Consider the following 15,480-nt stretch of genomic DNA (forward strand, 5'->3'; position numbering starts at 1 on the left):
GTGAACTCAGTGACGTCACCGCTTCTCACAGCCAAGGGGTCCACCACTGCAGTCTGTGTTTCCCCAAGGCTGCAGTGAGTGGTCGTATTGTCCATCACCGCAGCTTCTGGATGTAGCAGAGTCGGGATCATTATGGGACATTGTCTGGATTACATTGGACCTGTAGGGGTGTTTTGGGGGTTAATAAACGGGTGAAAGAGGGTGTGTGGTTTTTTGTATTTCAAATAAAGGATTTTTCTGTATTTGTGTTCATTTCTTTTGATTTACAGGTTAGTAATGGGGATGTCTCATAGCTATGATTTTTGATAAATCACATCTATCATAAACCCTATATATTAAACTAATTGCCACCGCACCAGGGCAACCAGGATGAGCCGAGTAAAGCGCCAGGATTGGTGCATATTATGGATGTGCCACTTATGTGATGGCTGTGGGCTGCTATTATCCATGCCTCTTCTCACCCTAATAATAGAAGCCCCAACCTGTCAGCTTTACTGTGGCTGGTTATCAAAAATTGGGGGACCCCCATTCCATTTTTTTAAATTATGGGATTCCACTCTATTTTTGATAACCAGCCACGGTAAAGCAGACCACTTTATAGGGGAAAGAAAGTTTTTTCATAGGGTAAAAAACCAATAAATTAGAAATCTTCAATCTCCCCAAGGTTGATTCCTAAACTACATAAGTGTGACGTGCCTGCAACCTGGGGGTCTCTGGCAGTTGAAGAGTACTATTCCGGGCTTGCTGGGAGTTTTAGTTCTGCAATAGCGGGAGAGTCACAGGTTATAGCCTGCTGCTCTAATATCACTGCAGACCATCCATTATATTCTGGAGTCTAGGACTTCGTTCTCTGTGGGTTATTACCTGATGAAGTTTTCAGCACACCCCATGTTCTCCTGGTAATTTTTGCCCCCGAATTCCTGCAGATGAAGAGCGATGAACGCCGACTGGTGGTCCTGGACCGTCTGACAAAACAAGAGGGCGAGACAAGATGGTGATGATGGATGATGAAGGAGCCGTCTATGACTATGAATGGTTCGACTTATGTTACCTTATAGAATTCTTGAAGCCAAAGTTTCTCAATTTCTTCAGGCTGCGCAAAAAAAAAAGGAAAAGAAACATCAAAATACGACTTCAACCCCTTCCCGACCAGATCATTTCCCGTTTTTGTGCCTTTGTTCTTTCCCCTCTTATTCCAAGAGCCATGAGCCATATTGCTGTGTGAGCACTTTATCTTTGTGGAACGGGTTGTACTTTTGAATGACACCATTCATTTTATCATGTAATTACTGGAAAGCAGAAAAAAAATTCCAAGTGCGGCGAAATAGTGGAAAAAGTGCAATTTGCAAATATATATACAGGGTGGTCCAAAAGTAGGTGGACAGTATGTGTAATAGGGTTATCAAACATGGTGTAAAGTGAAACTGACTCAGCTGCCCTTAGCAACCAATCAGATTCCACTTTTCATTCTTCACAGACTCTTTGGAAAATGAAAGGTGGAATCTGATTGGTTGCTAAGGGCAACTGAGTCAGTTTCACTTTAGACCATGTTTGATAATCCTATTCCACATACTGTCCACCTACTTTTGGACCACCCTGTATATATATTTATATAGAGCTATATATATATATTTATATATATATATATATATATATATATTATGTCTTATATTCTAGGTTCTTCAAAGCAGCCACCTTTTGCTTTGATTACTGCTTTGCACGCTCTTGGCATTCTCTTGATGAGCTTCAAGAGGTAGTCACCGGAAATGGTCTTCCAACAGTCTTGAAGGAGTTCCCAGAGATGCTTAGCACTTGTTGGCCCTTTTGCCTTCACTCTGTGGTCCAGCTCACCCCAAACCATCTCGATTGGGTTCAAGTCTGGTGACTGTGGAGGCCAGGTCATCTGGCGTAGCACCCCATCACTCTCCTTCTTAGTCAAATAGCCCTTACACAGCCTGGAGGTGTGTTTGGGGTCATTGTCCTGTTGAAAAATAAATGATGGTCCAACTAAACGTAAACCGGATGGAATAGCATGCCGCTGCAAGATGCTGTGGTAGCCATGCTGGTTCAGTATGCCTTCAATTTTGAATAAATCCCCAACAGTATCACCAGCAAAGCACCCCCACACCATCACACCTCCTCCTCCATGCTTCACGGTGGGAACCAGCTATGTAGAGTCCATCCGTTCACCTTTTCTGCATTGCACAAAGACACGGTGGTTGGATCCAAAGAGCTCAAAATTGGACTCATCAGACCAAAGCACAGATTTCCACTGGTCTAATGTCCATTCCTTGTGTTCTTTATCCCAAACAAGTCTCTTCTGCTTATTGCCTGTCCTTAGCAGTGGTTTCCTAGCAGCTATTTTACCATGAAGGCCTGCTGCACAAAGTCTCCTCTTAACAGATGTTCTAGAGATGTGTCTGCTGCTAGAACTCTGTGTGGCATTGACCTGGTCTCTAATCTGAGCTGCTGTTAACCTGCGATTTCTGAGGCTGGTGACTCAGATAAACTTATCCTCCGCAGCAGAGGTGACTCTTGGTCTTCCTTTCCTGGGGCGGTCCTCATGTGAGCCAGTTTCTTTGTAGCTTTTGATGGTTTTTGCCATTGCACTTGGGGATACTTTCAAAGTTTTCCCAATTTTTTCGTAGTACAAAAGAGGAAGCTCTGCTACACTGATATATAGGTGCTCAGAGGTAAAAAATCGTATACTAAAGGAGGATAACCCCGGCACACTAAGTCTCCCAATAAGAGTAAAAAGTCACACTGGATAGTAATGCAATAATTCTTTATTAAGTCCTTTTTTTGAAAAAGTTGCATATACAGTTTGTGTCCAATTAATTTCAATTGACGTTTCGGCCTAAGCCTTCGTCAGATTGGACTTATCAGGTACATACAGTAGCAAGGAATGCGTCAATCAAGAGAGCTGGTCACGGCAGAACAGCTTATTATGAAGTATATAATGCTGTATAATGTCTTAGCTGGATATAGCACTGTCATACGTGCTGTATAAAGGTTACTGGGACGTTCTCCACAGTCAGTATCTGTGGGTATTGTGCTGCTGTTACAATTCTGCAGAGATAATGCCCCAATGACAACACTGACCATATGCAATTAGATCACCGCCAAAGAGCGCCGTGGAGCATGTATAGGAAGCGTCTGTGCAGCCACCTTGTAGTATGACACTATCACTTGAGCTATAATGAACTCCTACGGAGACCCACACATTAACCATATAGGCAAAGGACAATTAAGAAGCGTCATCACCTATGTAAATGGCCCGGGTGTACAGCCGGTGGCACCGGAGGGTTAACAGGCCAGGGATCTCGCCGTTGTGGACGTGTGTTCAGTGCTCGCGTGCTCCAGTGCACCTTTGTGCGCCAAGGGCAGCGATTTGCCCGTGACGCAAAAAGGACAGGGGCGGGTATGATCGATTGTGAAATTGCACAATCGGTCGTACCGTGTAAAGCAGCCTTAACAGTCTCTCTGCTTTGGATGTTATGTGAATGAATGGAGAAGGGATAATTGAGGTTATCAGCAGCAGTGTCTCCTAATTAATTGTGATTCGGATTGGATTTAGCATAGTTTAAATGAAAGGGAACCCGTCAGCATAATACGGATGTGGAATGGCTGTGTATACACTTGTCACACAATTAATATGAGACCTTGATTGTAGAAATCCGATGTGCAGGTCATGAGAAAGCTAGTGTAGAAGCCATATGCAAATCTGACTGGAAATGCGCCAGTATGTCTGAGCGCCCCCAACGCATTTCAAGCCTTTTAATTCTATATGACTTCTACATTAGCTTTCTCATGACCTGCACATCGGATTTCTACAATCAAGGTCTCATATTAATTGTGTGACAAGTGTATACACAGCCATTCCACATCCGTATTATGCTGACGGGTTCCCTTTCATTTAAACTATGCTAAATCCAATCCGAATCACAATTAATTAGGAGACACTGCTGCTGATAACCTCAATTATCCCTTCTCCATTCATTCACATAACATCCAAAGCAGAGCCGGCTGTCCATCAGGGCCGGGGCATAGTTATAGCCGCCACTCACTATGTACTGAGTAGAGACTGCAGTCAATGACTGAAAACCGGAGGCTGCTTGTGGGAAAAAGTTAATTTCTTCCCAGTAGTCGAGGTTTAATTCTGGCAATGGGGCAGCTATAGAAAGCTATTAACCTACAGATTAACCCCATATCTGCAGAGTTGAGTATGTATGAATACTATTCTAGTATATACTAAACTTGTATCTGGAAACATGATAGTTTCCCTTTAAAAGGACGGATACAAGGTCACACAAGAAGGAAACTAGAGTATGTTTCAGACGCCACAAACAGGGACACTTAAAGGGGAGTTCTCAAGTATAATAATAATAATAATATTTATTCATTTATATATGCGCTTTACATACATTGGCAACTCTGTCTCACAATGGCTCACAATCTATATTCCTTATCGGTATGTCTTTGGAGTGTGGGAGGAAAGCGGAGACCCCGGAGGAAACCCACGCAAAAACGGGGATTTGGTGTCCTTGATGGGATTTGAACCCAGGACCCCACTGAGCCACCGTTATCCCCCATCCTCCAATCATCATTGGGGCACCCAGGGCTCCCTATGACCTAAGCTCTGAAGCGGAGCCCCAGCTGATTGGCACTGTGGTTGATCATTCACACCGGAGATAGCCGAGCCACAGTGGACATGATCGACCCTTGCTCCATTCAGCCGGGGCTCAGCTTCAAAGCCTCAGTTCTCGGGATGGCTAGAGGCCACGACGGTCAGATCCCCGAAGATCGGAAAGTTATACACTTATTTAGATCGGGGGATAATTTTGAGTCTAAAGCTGGGTTCACACATAGCGACAGCGACAACGACGTCGCTATTATGTCACCATTTTCTGTGATCAGATTCAGCGATCAACCAGTCGCTGTTATGATCGCTGCTTAGCTGTCAAACACAGCAGAAGCAGCAGCGATCATAACGACACGCGTCGCTGTGGTACATGTGCAGAGAGCAGGGAGCCGCGCACACTGCTTAGTGCTGGCTCCCTGCACTCCTAGCTACAGTACACATCAGGTTAATTACCCGATGTGTACTGCAGCTACATGTGCAGAGAGCAGGAGCCGGCACTGGCAGCGAGGGCGGACGCTGGTAACGAAGGTAAATATCGGGTAACCAGGGAAAGGTCTTCCCTTGGTTACCCGATGTTTACCCTGGTTACACCTTACCGCAGCTGCCAGGTGTCGGCTCCTGCTCCCTGCTCGCTTCATTTCGTCGCTCTCTCGCTGTCACACACAGCGATGTGTGCATCACAGCGGGAGAGCGACGACCAAAAAATGAAGCTGGACATTCAGCAACGACCGGCGACCTCACAGCAGGGGCCAGCTCGTTGCTGGATGTCACACACAGCGACGACAGCGACGGGACGTCGCTGCAACGTCACAGAAAATAGTGACGTAGCAGTGACGTCGTTGTCGTCGTCGCTGTGTGTGACACCACCTTTAAGTATTCCTCCTTAAAGAAAGATTGTGCAAATGGGAAGCGGAGTAAGAGAAACCATTTCCAAACAGGACTAAAAAAAAAAAAAAAAAAATGGTCAAAGCTAAAATCTTGAATCCATGTACAGATTATTGGAACAGCTTTATAATGACAAATCAAAACTTACAAGGTTAGAGATCTACAACAAATAAGTCATCCCTTGTCCCCTCATTCTACTCAAAATGATGCAAAACCTTGATAAAATTTGCATGTCTGTTTTATGCTTTTATAGGCAAATTATGTAGAAAAAAATACACAAAGGGGAAAAAAATTCTGATTCTAAAATGTTCTATATTGGGCATAACATATAGATTCCGCTTTCTAAGAGCCGGGGAAATGTTCTCCTAGCTTCTCTGTAAAATAACGGCTACGGCACTGAATAACATGGATGATATAGTAGGGGAAGGGGCCTGCCTGCTCTCCTATCCATGGCCTTGCCTGGTATTGCAGCTCAGGTCTATTGAGGTTGGCCACGTACCAACCAATTATATGTGTATTCCTATATAATTACTTCCTACCCGATATTGGATAGCTAAAATTCCCAGCTATTAGCCAGCCCGACATGTTTAACAACGACTGGCTTCATCAGGGACTAAGTGCCTCTCTGTTATTCTCCCTCTCTGTCTGTCTCTGTCTTTCTCTGTCTCCTTGTCTCTCTCTCTCTCTTTATCTCTGTCTGTCTGTTTCTGTCTCTCTATCCGTCTCTTCACCGAAATCATATTAACTGACCCATAAGCTTCTTATACAGAGAATGTCCTTCGTTGCCTATAGCAACCAATCACATCTCCTATTAATGACCTGTAGCAAAATAGAAGCAGAGCTGTGTGTGTCTCTTTCGGTGTGTGTAAGTCTCTGTGTGTCTCTTTCTGTGTGTGTGAGTTTCTCTGTGTGTCTCTTTCTGTGTGTGTGTGTGTGTGTGTGTCTCTCTGTGTGTCTCTTTCTGTATGTGTGAGTCTCTCTGTATGTCTCTTTCTGTGTGTGAGTCTCTGTGTGTCTCTTTCTGTGTGTGAGTCTGTGTGTCTCTTTCTGTGCGTGTGAGTCGCTCTGTGTGTCTCTTTCTGTGTGTGAGTCTGTGTCTCTTTCTGTATGTGTGAGTCTCTCTGTATGTCTCTTTCTGTGTGTGAGTCTCTGTGTCTCTTTCTGTGTGTGAGTCTGTGTGTCTCTTTCTGTGTGTGAGTCTGTGTGTCTCTTTGTGTGTGTGTCTTTGTGTGTGTGTGTGTGTGTGTGTCTCTCTCTCTGTGTCTCTTTCTGTATGTGTGTGTCTCTTTCTGTGTGTGTGAGTCTCTCTTTGTGTCTCTTTCTGTGTGTGAGTCTCTCTGTGTGTCTCTTTCTGTGTGTGTGAGTCTCTCTGTGTGTCTCTTTCTCTATGTGTGTGTGGGTCTCTTCCTCTGTCCAAAATAGGAGTCTATAATAACAGATCCATTCCCAGCTCCATTGATTTTAATGTAAGCAGTTTTTTTAGCAAATAACTGTAAAGCGCAGGGTTAAATTTTCCCCTCAAAATATAGTCTATGACGTTCCCTGAGTCAAATGAGGTGTCTGTGCAAAATTTTGTGATTGTAAATGCGACTGTGTGGATTCCTTTAGTACTCTCACCAGGTCCAGGACTGTGCCGCTGCTGCCACAGTCTCCGTTTGGTGGCAATGGTGACAGTCTGCAGCCAATCACTATTGCCATCTACATAATAACAGCTGCTGAGCAGTGACTGGCTGCAGAAGTGACGTCATCGCTGAAGCCAGAGACTATAGCAGTGGCGGTGACACATCTCTGGACATGGGAAGAGTAAGTAAAGCTCAGTGTGTTCTTATTAAAGGCAGCTGAGCCTATGGGAAAAAGGAAATTAAATCAGATTACAGCGAGGGAATTATTACAGAAAACCTTTGTTAGAGAGAGAATTGTTTGCAATATTCAGATTAAAGTTGGATTGGGGGTACGCTCATAGTTTGGTGGGAACTCACCTCGTCACACACGGAGCCAATATTCGCCGTGATGAGCAGGACCCCCAGACTCTCCATGCTGGGGCTCACGCACTGTGAGGCACAAGTGTCACCAAGACTGTCAAACACAGGAACACACGAAAAAAAATTGAGAAATTTTTAAAATAGGAGCCCAGACTGGATACAAGGTCAAGAAGATTGTAAGGAGGGAGGAGAAGAAAATAGAACAGAGCAAAAGTCTAAGAAGATTGAAAAGGGAAGAGGCCAGGGGCAAAGACTGGAAGAGATAAGCAGGTGTGAGGAGCAGATGCCAGGAGATGGCTTTATAAGCCCAGCACACAGGTAAATAGTATGCAAAGTGGCGCACGGAGGCACATCACTGTCTGTTTATGGTATTAACTTGTCACAGTCCCTGGCAGGGCATCCTGTTAATACAGACTTTGTCGGCTGCCGGCTTTACAAATATTTGGAAATCCCGGGATCTGATTTTAGATATCCGTGCTGGTTCTCGTCAATGCACTGATGATCTCCCTCCTTCCTGGCTCGATAGCACCAGGTAGGCCCCTTCCCATCACCGGCGGCCAGGTGTGGCTGCCTCTCTGCTCACACACCTGTCCCTCCCTCTCTCCACACATATCTCATGCAGTCTACTATGCTTCCTCAACCCTCCAGCTCTTCTTTGCTCCTTCCTTACAGAGTCAGGTTACACAATGTAGAAGAGTAAAGGCCTACTAAACTGGTAGGGCACACACAACGAGTCTACGACCATTACATAATAGACTTCTCCGCTGGAGACCGTCCAACTTTGAGTCTGTGGCCGTAAAACACACTCTTGCCATCATGTATTACACGCTTCCTTTCTTGCAAAATCTAACATCTGCTATTATCGTTCCTCTTGAGCTTGCAAAATCAAGTAGTGAAGAAGGCAAAACCACCACTCCGGCTCCAACACCGAAGGTCCTCAAGCATAGATTGCCAAGACAACAAATAGCAGAGTTTTGAGCATTAAATAAGTGCATAAATTAGAATATTATCAAAAAGTTAATTTCAGTAATATAATATAAAAAGGGAAACACATATATTATATAGAGTCATTACACACAGAGAGATCTATTTCAAGTGTTTATCTCTGTTAATGTTGATGATAATGGCTAACAGCCAATGAAAAGCCAAGATTAATTATCTCAGAAAATTAGAACAATTACCACAAAACACCTGCAAAGGAGGCTTCCTATGCATTTAAAATGGTCCCTTAGTCTGGTTCAGTAGGTTACACAATCATGGGGAAGACTGCTGACTTGAAAGATGTCCAGAAAGCAGACATTGACACACTCCACAAGGAGGGTAAGCCACAAAAAGTATTTGCTAAAGACGTTGGCTGTTCAGAGTGCTGTGTCCAACCATATAAATGGAAAGTTGAGTGAAAGGAAAAAGTGTGGAAGAAAAAGGTGCACGAGCAACCGGGATAACCGCAGCCATGATAGGATTGTTAAGAAAAGGCCATTCAAAAATTTGGGGGAGATTCACAAGGAGTGGACGCTGCTGGAGTCAGTGCTTCAGGAGCCACCACACACAGACGTATCCAAGACATGGGCTACAAGTGTCACATTCCTTGTGTCAAACCACTCATGACCAATAGACAACGCCAGAAGCGTCTTACCTGGACCAAGGAGGAAAAGAACTGGACTGTTCTCAGTGGTCCGAGGTGATGTTTTCAGATGAAAGTAAATGTTGCATTTCATTTGGAAATCGCGGTCCCAGAGTCTGGAGGAAGAGTGGAGGCCACAATCCAAGCTGCTGAGGTCTAGGGTGAAGGTTCCACAATCAGTGATGGTTTGGGGAGCCATGTCATCTGCTGGTGTAGCTCCACTGTGTTTTATCAAGATCAAAGTCAGCGCAGCCGTCTACCAGGAAATTTTAGAGCACTTCATGCTTCCCTCTGCCTACAAGCTTTTTGGAGATGGAAATTTCATTTTCCGGCAGGACTTGGCATTTATCCACACTGCGAAAAGTACCAATACCTGGTTTACTAACCACAGTATCACTGTGCTTGATTGGCCAGCAAACTCGCCTGACCTAAACCCCATAGAGAATCTTTGGGGTATTGTCAAGAGAAAGATGAGACACCAGACCCAACAATGCAGACGAGCTGAAGGCTGCTATCAAAGCAACCTGGGCTTCCATAACACCTCAGCAGTGCCACAAGCTGATCGCCTCCATGCCACGCCGCATTGATGCAGGAATTCCTGCAAAAAGAGCCCCGACCAAGTATTGAGGCATTTACTGTACAGACTTTTCAGTAGGCGTCAACATTTCTGAGTTTAAAATAATTTTTCAGTTGGTCTTATACAATATTCTAATTTACTGAGATAATGACTTTGGGGTTTTCATTGGCTGTAATCATAATCATCATCATTAACAGAAATAAACACAAGAAATAGATCCCTCTGTGTGTAATGACTCTATATAATATATAGAAATAGATCACTCTGTCTGTAATGACTCTATATAATATACAGTTAGGTCCAGAAATATTTGGACAGTGACACAATTTTCGCGAGTTGGGCTCTGCATGCCACCACATTGGATTTGAAATGAAACCTCTACAACAGAATTCAAGTGCAGATTGTAACATTTAATTTGAAGGTTTGAACAAAAATATCTGATAGAAATTGTAGGAATTGTACACGTTTCTTTACAAACACTCCACCTTTTAGGAGGTCAAAAGTAATTGGACAAATAAACCAAACCCAAACAAAATATTTTTATTTTCAATATTTTGCTGCGAATCCTTTGGAAGCAATCACTGCCTTAAGTCTGGAACCCATGGACATCACCAAACGCTGGGTTTCCTCCTTCTTAATGCTTTGCCAGGCCTTTACAGCCGCAGCCTTCAGGCCTTGCTTGTTTGTGGGTCTTTCCGTCTTAAGTCTGGATTTGAACAAGTGAAATGCATGCTCAATTGGGTTAAGATCTGGTGATTGACTTGGCCATTGCAGAATGTTCCACTTTTTTGCACTCATGAACTCCTGGGTAGCTTTGGCTGTATGCTTGGGGTCATTGTCCATCTGTACTATGAAGCGCCGTCCGATCAACTTTGCGGCATTTGGCTGAATCTGGGCTGAAAGTATATCCCGGTACACTTCAGAATTCATCCGGCTAATCTTGTCTGCTGTTATGTCATCAATAAACACAAGTGACCCAGTGCCATTGAAAGCCATGCATGCCCATGCCATCACGTTGCCTCCACCATGTTTTACAGAGGATGTGGTGTGCCTTGGATCATGTCCCGTTCCCTTTCTTCTCCAAACTTTTTTCTTCCCATCATTCTGGTACAGGTTGATCTTTGTCTCATCTGTCCATAGAATACTTTTCCAGAACTGAGCTGGCTTCATGAGGTGTTTTTCAGCAAATTTAACTCTGGCCTGTCTATTTTTGGAATTGATGAATGGTTTGCATCTAGATGTGAACCCTTTGTATTTACTTTCATGGAGTCTTCTCTTTACTGTTGACTTAGAGACAGATACACCTACTTCACTGAGAGTGTTCTGGACTTCAGTTGATGTTGTGAACGGGTTCTTCTTCACCAAAGAAAGTATGCGGCGATCATCCACCACTGTTGTCATCCGTGGACGCCCAGGCCTTTTTGAGTTCCCAAGCTCACCAGTCAATTCCTTTTTTCTCAGAATGTACCCGACTGTTGATTTTGCTACTCCAAGCATGTCTGATATCTCTCTGATGGATTTTTTCTTTTTTTTCAGCCTCAGGATGTTCTGCTTCACCTCAATTGAGAGTTCCTTAGACCGCATGTTGTCTGGTCACAGCAACAGCTTCCAAATGCAAAACCACACACCTGTAATCAACCCCAGACCTTTTAACTACATTGATTACAGGTTAACGAGGGAGACGCCTTCAGAGTTAATTGCAGCCCTTAGAGTCCCTTGTCCAATTACTTTTGGTCCCTTGAAAAAGAGGAGGCTATGCATTACAGAGCTATGATTCCTAAACCCTTTCTCCGATTTGGATGTGAAAACTCTCATATTGCAGCTGGGAGTGTGCACTTTCAGCCCATATTATATATATATAATTGTATTTCTGAACATGTTTTTGTAAACAGCTAAAATAACAAAACTTGTGTCACTGTCCAAATATTTCTGGCCCTGACTGTATAGAAATAGATCACTCTGTGTGTAATGACTCTATATAATATATAGGAATAGATCCTTCTGTGTGTAATGACTATATAATATATAGGAATAGATCCCTCTGTGTGTAATGACTATATAATATATAGGAATAGATCACTCTGTGTGTAATGACTCTATATAATACAGTCATATGAAAATGTTTGGGCACCCCTATTAATGTTAACCTTTTTTCTTTATAACAATTTGGGTTTTTGCAGCTATTTCAGTTTCATATATCTAATAACTGATGGACTGAGTAATATTTCTGGATTGAAATGAGGTTTATTGTACTAACAGAAAATGTGCAATCCGCATTTAAACTAAATTTGACAGGTGCATAAGTATGGGCACCCTTATCAATTTCTTGTTTTGAACACTCCTAACTACTTTTTACTGACTTACTAAAGCACTAAATTGGTTTTGTAACCTCATTGAGCTTTGAACTTCATAGGCAGGTGTATCCAATCATGAGAAAAGGTATTTAAGGTGGCCACTTGCAAGTTGTTCTCCTATTGAATCTCCTATGAAGAGTGGAATCATGGGCTCCTCAAAACAACTCTCAAATGATCTGAAAACAAAGATTATTCAACATAGTTGTTCAGGGGAAGGATAAAAAAAAAGTTGTCTCAGAGATTTAAACTGTCAGTTTCCACTGTGAGGAACATAGTAAGGAAATGGAAGAACACAGGTACAGTTCTTGTTAAGCCCAGAAGTGGCAGGCCAAGAAAAATATCAGAAAGGCAGAGAAGAAAAATGGTGAGAACAGTCAAGGACAATCCACAGACCACCTCCAAAGACCTGCAGCATCCTCTTGCTGCAGATGGTGTCAATGTGCATCGGTCAACAATACAGCGCACTTTGCACAAGGAGAAGCTGTATGGGAGAGTGATGCGAAAGAAGCCATTTCTGCAAGCACGCCACAAACCGAGTCGCCTGAGGTATGCAAAAGCACATTTGGACAAGCCAGTTACATTTTGGAAGAAGGTCCTGTGAACTGATGAAACAAAAATTGAGTTGTTTGGTCATACAAAAAGGCGTTATGCATGGAGGCAAAAAACCACGGCATTCCAAGAAAAGCACTTGCTATCCACAGTAAAATTTGGTGGAGGTTCCATCATGCTTTGGGGCTGTGTGGCCAATGCCGACACTGGGAATCTTGTTAAAGTTGAGGGTCGCATGGATTCAACTCAGTATCAGCAGATTATTGACAATAATGTGCAAGAATCAGTGACAAAGTTGAAGTTACGCAGGGGATGGATATTTCAGCAAGACAATGATCCAAAACACCGCTCCAAATCTACTCAGGCATTCATGCAGAGGAACAATTACAATGTTCTGGAATGGCCATCCCAGTCCCCAGACCTGAATATCATTGAACATCTGTGGGATGATTTGAAGTGGCTGTCCATGCTCGGCGACCATCAAACTTAACTGAACTGGAATTGTTTTGTAAACAGGAATGGTCTAATATACCTTCATCCAGGATCCAGGAACTCATTAAAAGCTACAGGAAGCGAATAGAGGCTGATATTTTTGCAAAAGGAGGATCTACAAAATATTAATGTCACTTTTATGTTGAGGTGCCCATACTTTTGCACCAGTCAAATTTTGTTTAAATGCGGATTGCACATTTTCTGTTAGTACAATAAAACTCATTTCAATCCAGAAATATTACTCAGTCCATCAGTTATTAGATATATGAAACTGAAATAGCAAAAACCCAAATTGTTATAAAGAAAAAAGGTTAACATTAATAGGGGTGCCCAAACTTTTTCATATGACTGTATATAGAAATAGATCACTCTGTGTGTATTGACTCTATATAATATATAGGAATAGATCCCGCTATGTGTAATGACTCTATATAATATATAATAATAGCTCCCTCTGTGTGTATTGACTCCATATAATATATAGGAATAGATCACTCTGTGTGTAATGACTCTATACAATATATAGAAATAGATCCCTCTGTGTGTAATGACTCTATATAATATATGCGTTTCCCTTTTTGTATTGAATTACTGAAATAAATTAACTTTTTGATGATATTCTAATTTATTGAGCTGCACTTGTATATTTTTTATTAAGGTCTCAAAAAAACAACACATTTTAGGGCCACTTATGATCCATCATTAGAAAAATGCCCATCAACAGGAGTCTGTGTCACCTAGGAAACGAAACCTAGACAAGTGACATCACAAACAAGCTAAACGCCATTGTGAGATGTCAATGTAAGACAGACAAAATCTAAGATCGCTGTTGCCTAGCCTGAAGAGACTTCTAGTCCCCATACAAGGAACATTAAGCTGTAGCACAATCCTTGGGGTGAAGATGGTTGTGGTGGAAGATTACGGTTACACAAGTCCTCAATTGTCAAACATTTTCGAGCTGTCAATGCCCGTAGCAAAATATATCTTGAGCATCTACCAAATCACGGAAACTTCTCCCATCTCAAAGCCACAGCATGAACCGCAAGGACTTTGTCCAAGAAGTAAAGTTGAAGGCCATCAGGAACAAAATTCTAAAAGGAAATCGGTAACATCTACAGATCATGTTCCACCACTGAAAAGAAAGGCGACATCTGCACTGGAAAACCCGCTTTGTAAGAAGACCAACCTGTCTTCAGATGTCCATGAGAACCTTGGAGAAAAGATGGGTAAGAAAAGGTCAGATTTTTACCTCAAGAGCACCCACAGTGGAACTGGACATGATAGTAAGTCTAGTCCTTATTCAGCTTGGTCCTCAAGTGGAACTGAATCACCAGGTACAAGTGTTCAACCACCAAAATCCAAGAAACAAGCAAAAGTCAATAAAAAAAAGAAATGTGCAACCAGACGCGAGACTAAACAAGTGAACAAGAAACTCAAAACTTCAGTGAGGTCAAGCAAACAGAAAACATGGAAGAATCATTCTACACAGACGGACGACATACCGGGAGTCCCAGATGGAGCTGCACTTCCGAGAAGGTTAACGTTTCTCAATCCCTTCTTGGCCATAAAAGTGAATTTCAAGAAGCTCCAAGATCCTTCAAAGTTCACATGGAAGTTAAAGATGTCCCCCAGTGAGATACCAGCAACACTCATTCTTCTTAAGGTGTTTTAGAGTTGAGGAAACATTGCCCATCCAAGTGTCTGATAAATGAATAAACAACAACAGCATGGAATTACTAAATTGTCCTAAAAGAATCTAATTATATTTGCTTTTGCAAACATGCAACATATAGTATGATTCGATGAATCGTGGAGCCCTTATGGTGGGGGTAAGCAAGTACTGTGGATTCATGGGGGAAAGCTGTAGACACCACATATGCTGCCATATGGTACCACTGTATGGAGATGTATTATGGACCCTCTATTGCTCTGTGATACTCCATCTAGGAGAATGTACTGTATGTGTAAAGTCTGATACAGCTGAGTTAGAGAAAAGACCTATAGACTGGTTTGGGTGCTGTACAGTGGAGTAATAAATCCGAGACCTTGAGCCTTAACTATTGTGATAACTTAAAGGGGTATTTTGATTTTAAGCAATTATGGCATCAACACAGAATGGGTCTTAAATGCCCGATACTGAGGCCACTGGGACTCTCACTTATCAAAAGAGGGGTCACCCACCTTTCATTCCACAGTCTCTGAGTTTGATGAAGACCACACAATCTTAGAGAAAATCCTAAACCTTGCTTAATACGGATCATTAACGGGATGCTCATTAAGGCTGGTTAAACATAACTTTTGTGGCCAGAGTCAGGATGGATGCCGAGGCCTTCATCCATCATATGGACCATGTCACGGAGACAGGCCAGGAGATC

At 42.7% G+C, this 15,480-nt stretch overlaps 1 protein-coding gene across 4 annotated transcripts in view; it reads right to left on the reverse strand.

Annotated features, from left to right (window-relative positions):
- The window catches only part of LOC142301974 (inositol polyphosphate-5-phosphatase A-like), a 62,749-nt gene that overhangs the window by 45,630 nt on the left and 1,639 nt on the right, over nt 1-15,480 (reverse strand). For 3 of the 4 annotated variants that reach the window (XM_075343038.1, XM_075343037.1, XM_075343039.1), the window contains exons 2-5: nt 14,608-14,806; nt 7,507-7,603; nt 1,052-1,093; nt 865-965 (exon numbers count right to left, since the gene is read on the reverse strand). In XM_075343038.1, coding sequence (XP_075199153.1) covers nt 865-965; nt 1,052-1,093; nt 7,507-7,563 — 200 coding nt within the window. In that variant the 5' untranslated portion in view covers nt 7,564-7,603; nt 14,608-14,806. Of the gene's footprint in view, nt 1-864; nt 966-1,051; nt 1,094-7,506; nt 7,604-7,885; nt 8,056-14,607; nt 14,807-15,480 lie in introns of those variants that run through there. The other variant, XM_075343040.1, reaches the window with a different exon arrangement.

The sequence above is a fragment of the Anomaloglossus baeobatrachus genome, chromosome 4 (genome assembly GCF_048569485.1).
Source record: "Anomaloglossus baeobatrachus isolate aAnoBae1 chromosome 4, aAnoBae1.hap1, whole genome shotgun sequence".
In the NCBI taxonomy this organism is placed as follows: domain Eukaryota; kingdom Metazoa; phylum Chordata; class Amphibia; order Anura; family Aromobatidae; genus Anomaloglossus; species Anomaloglossus baeobatrachus.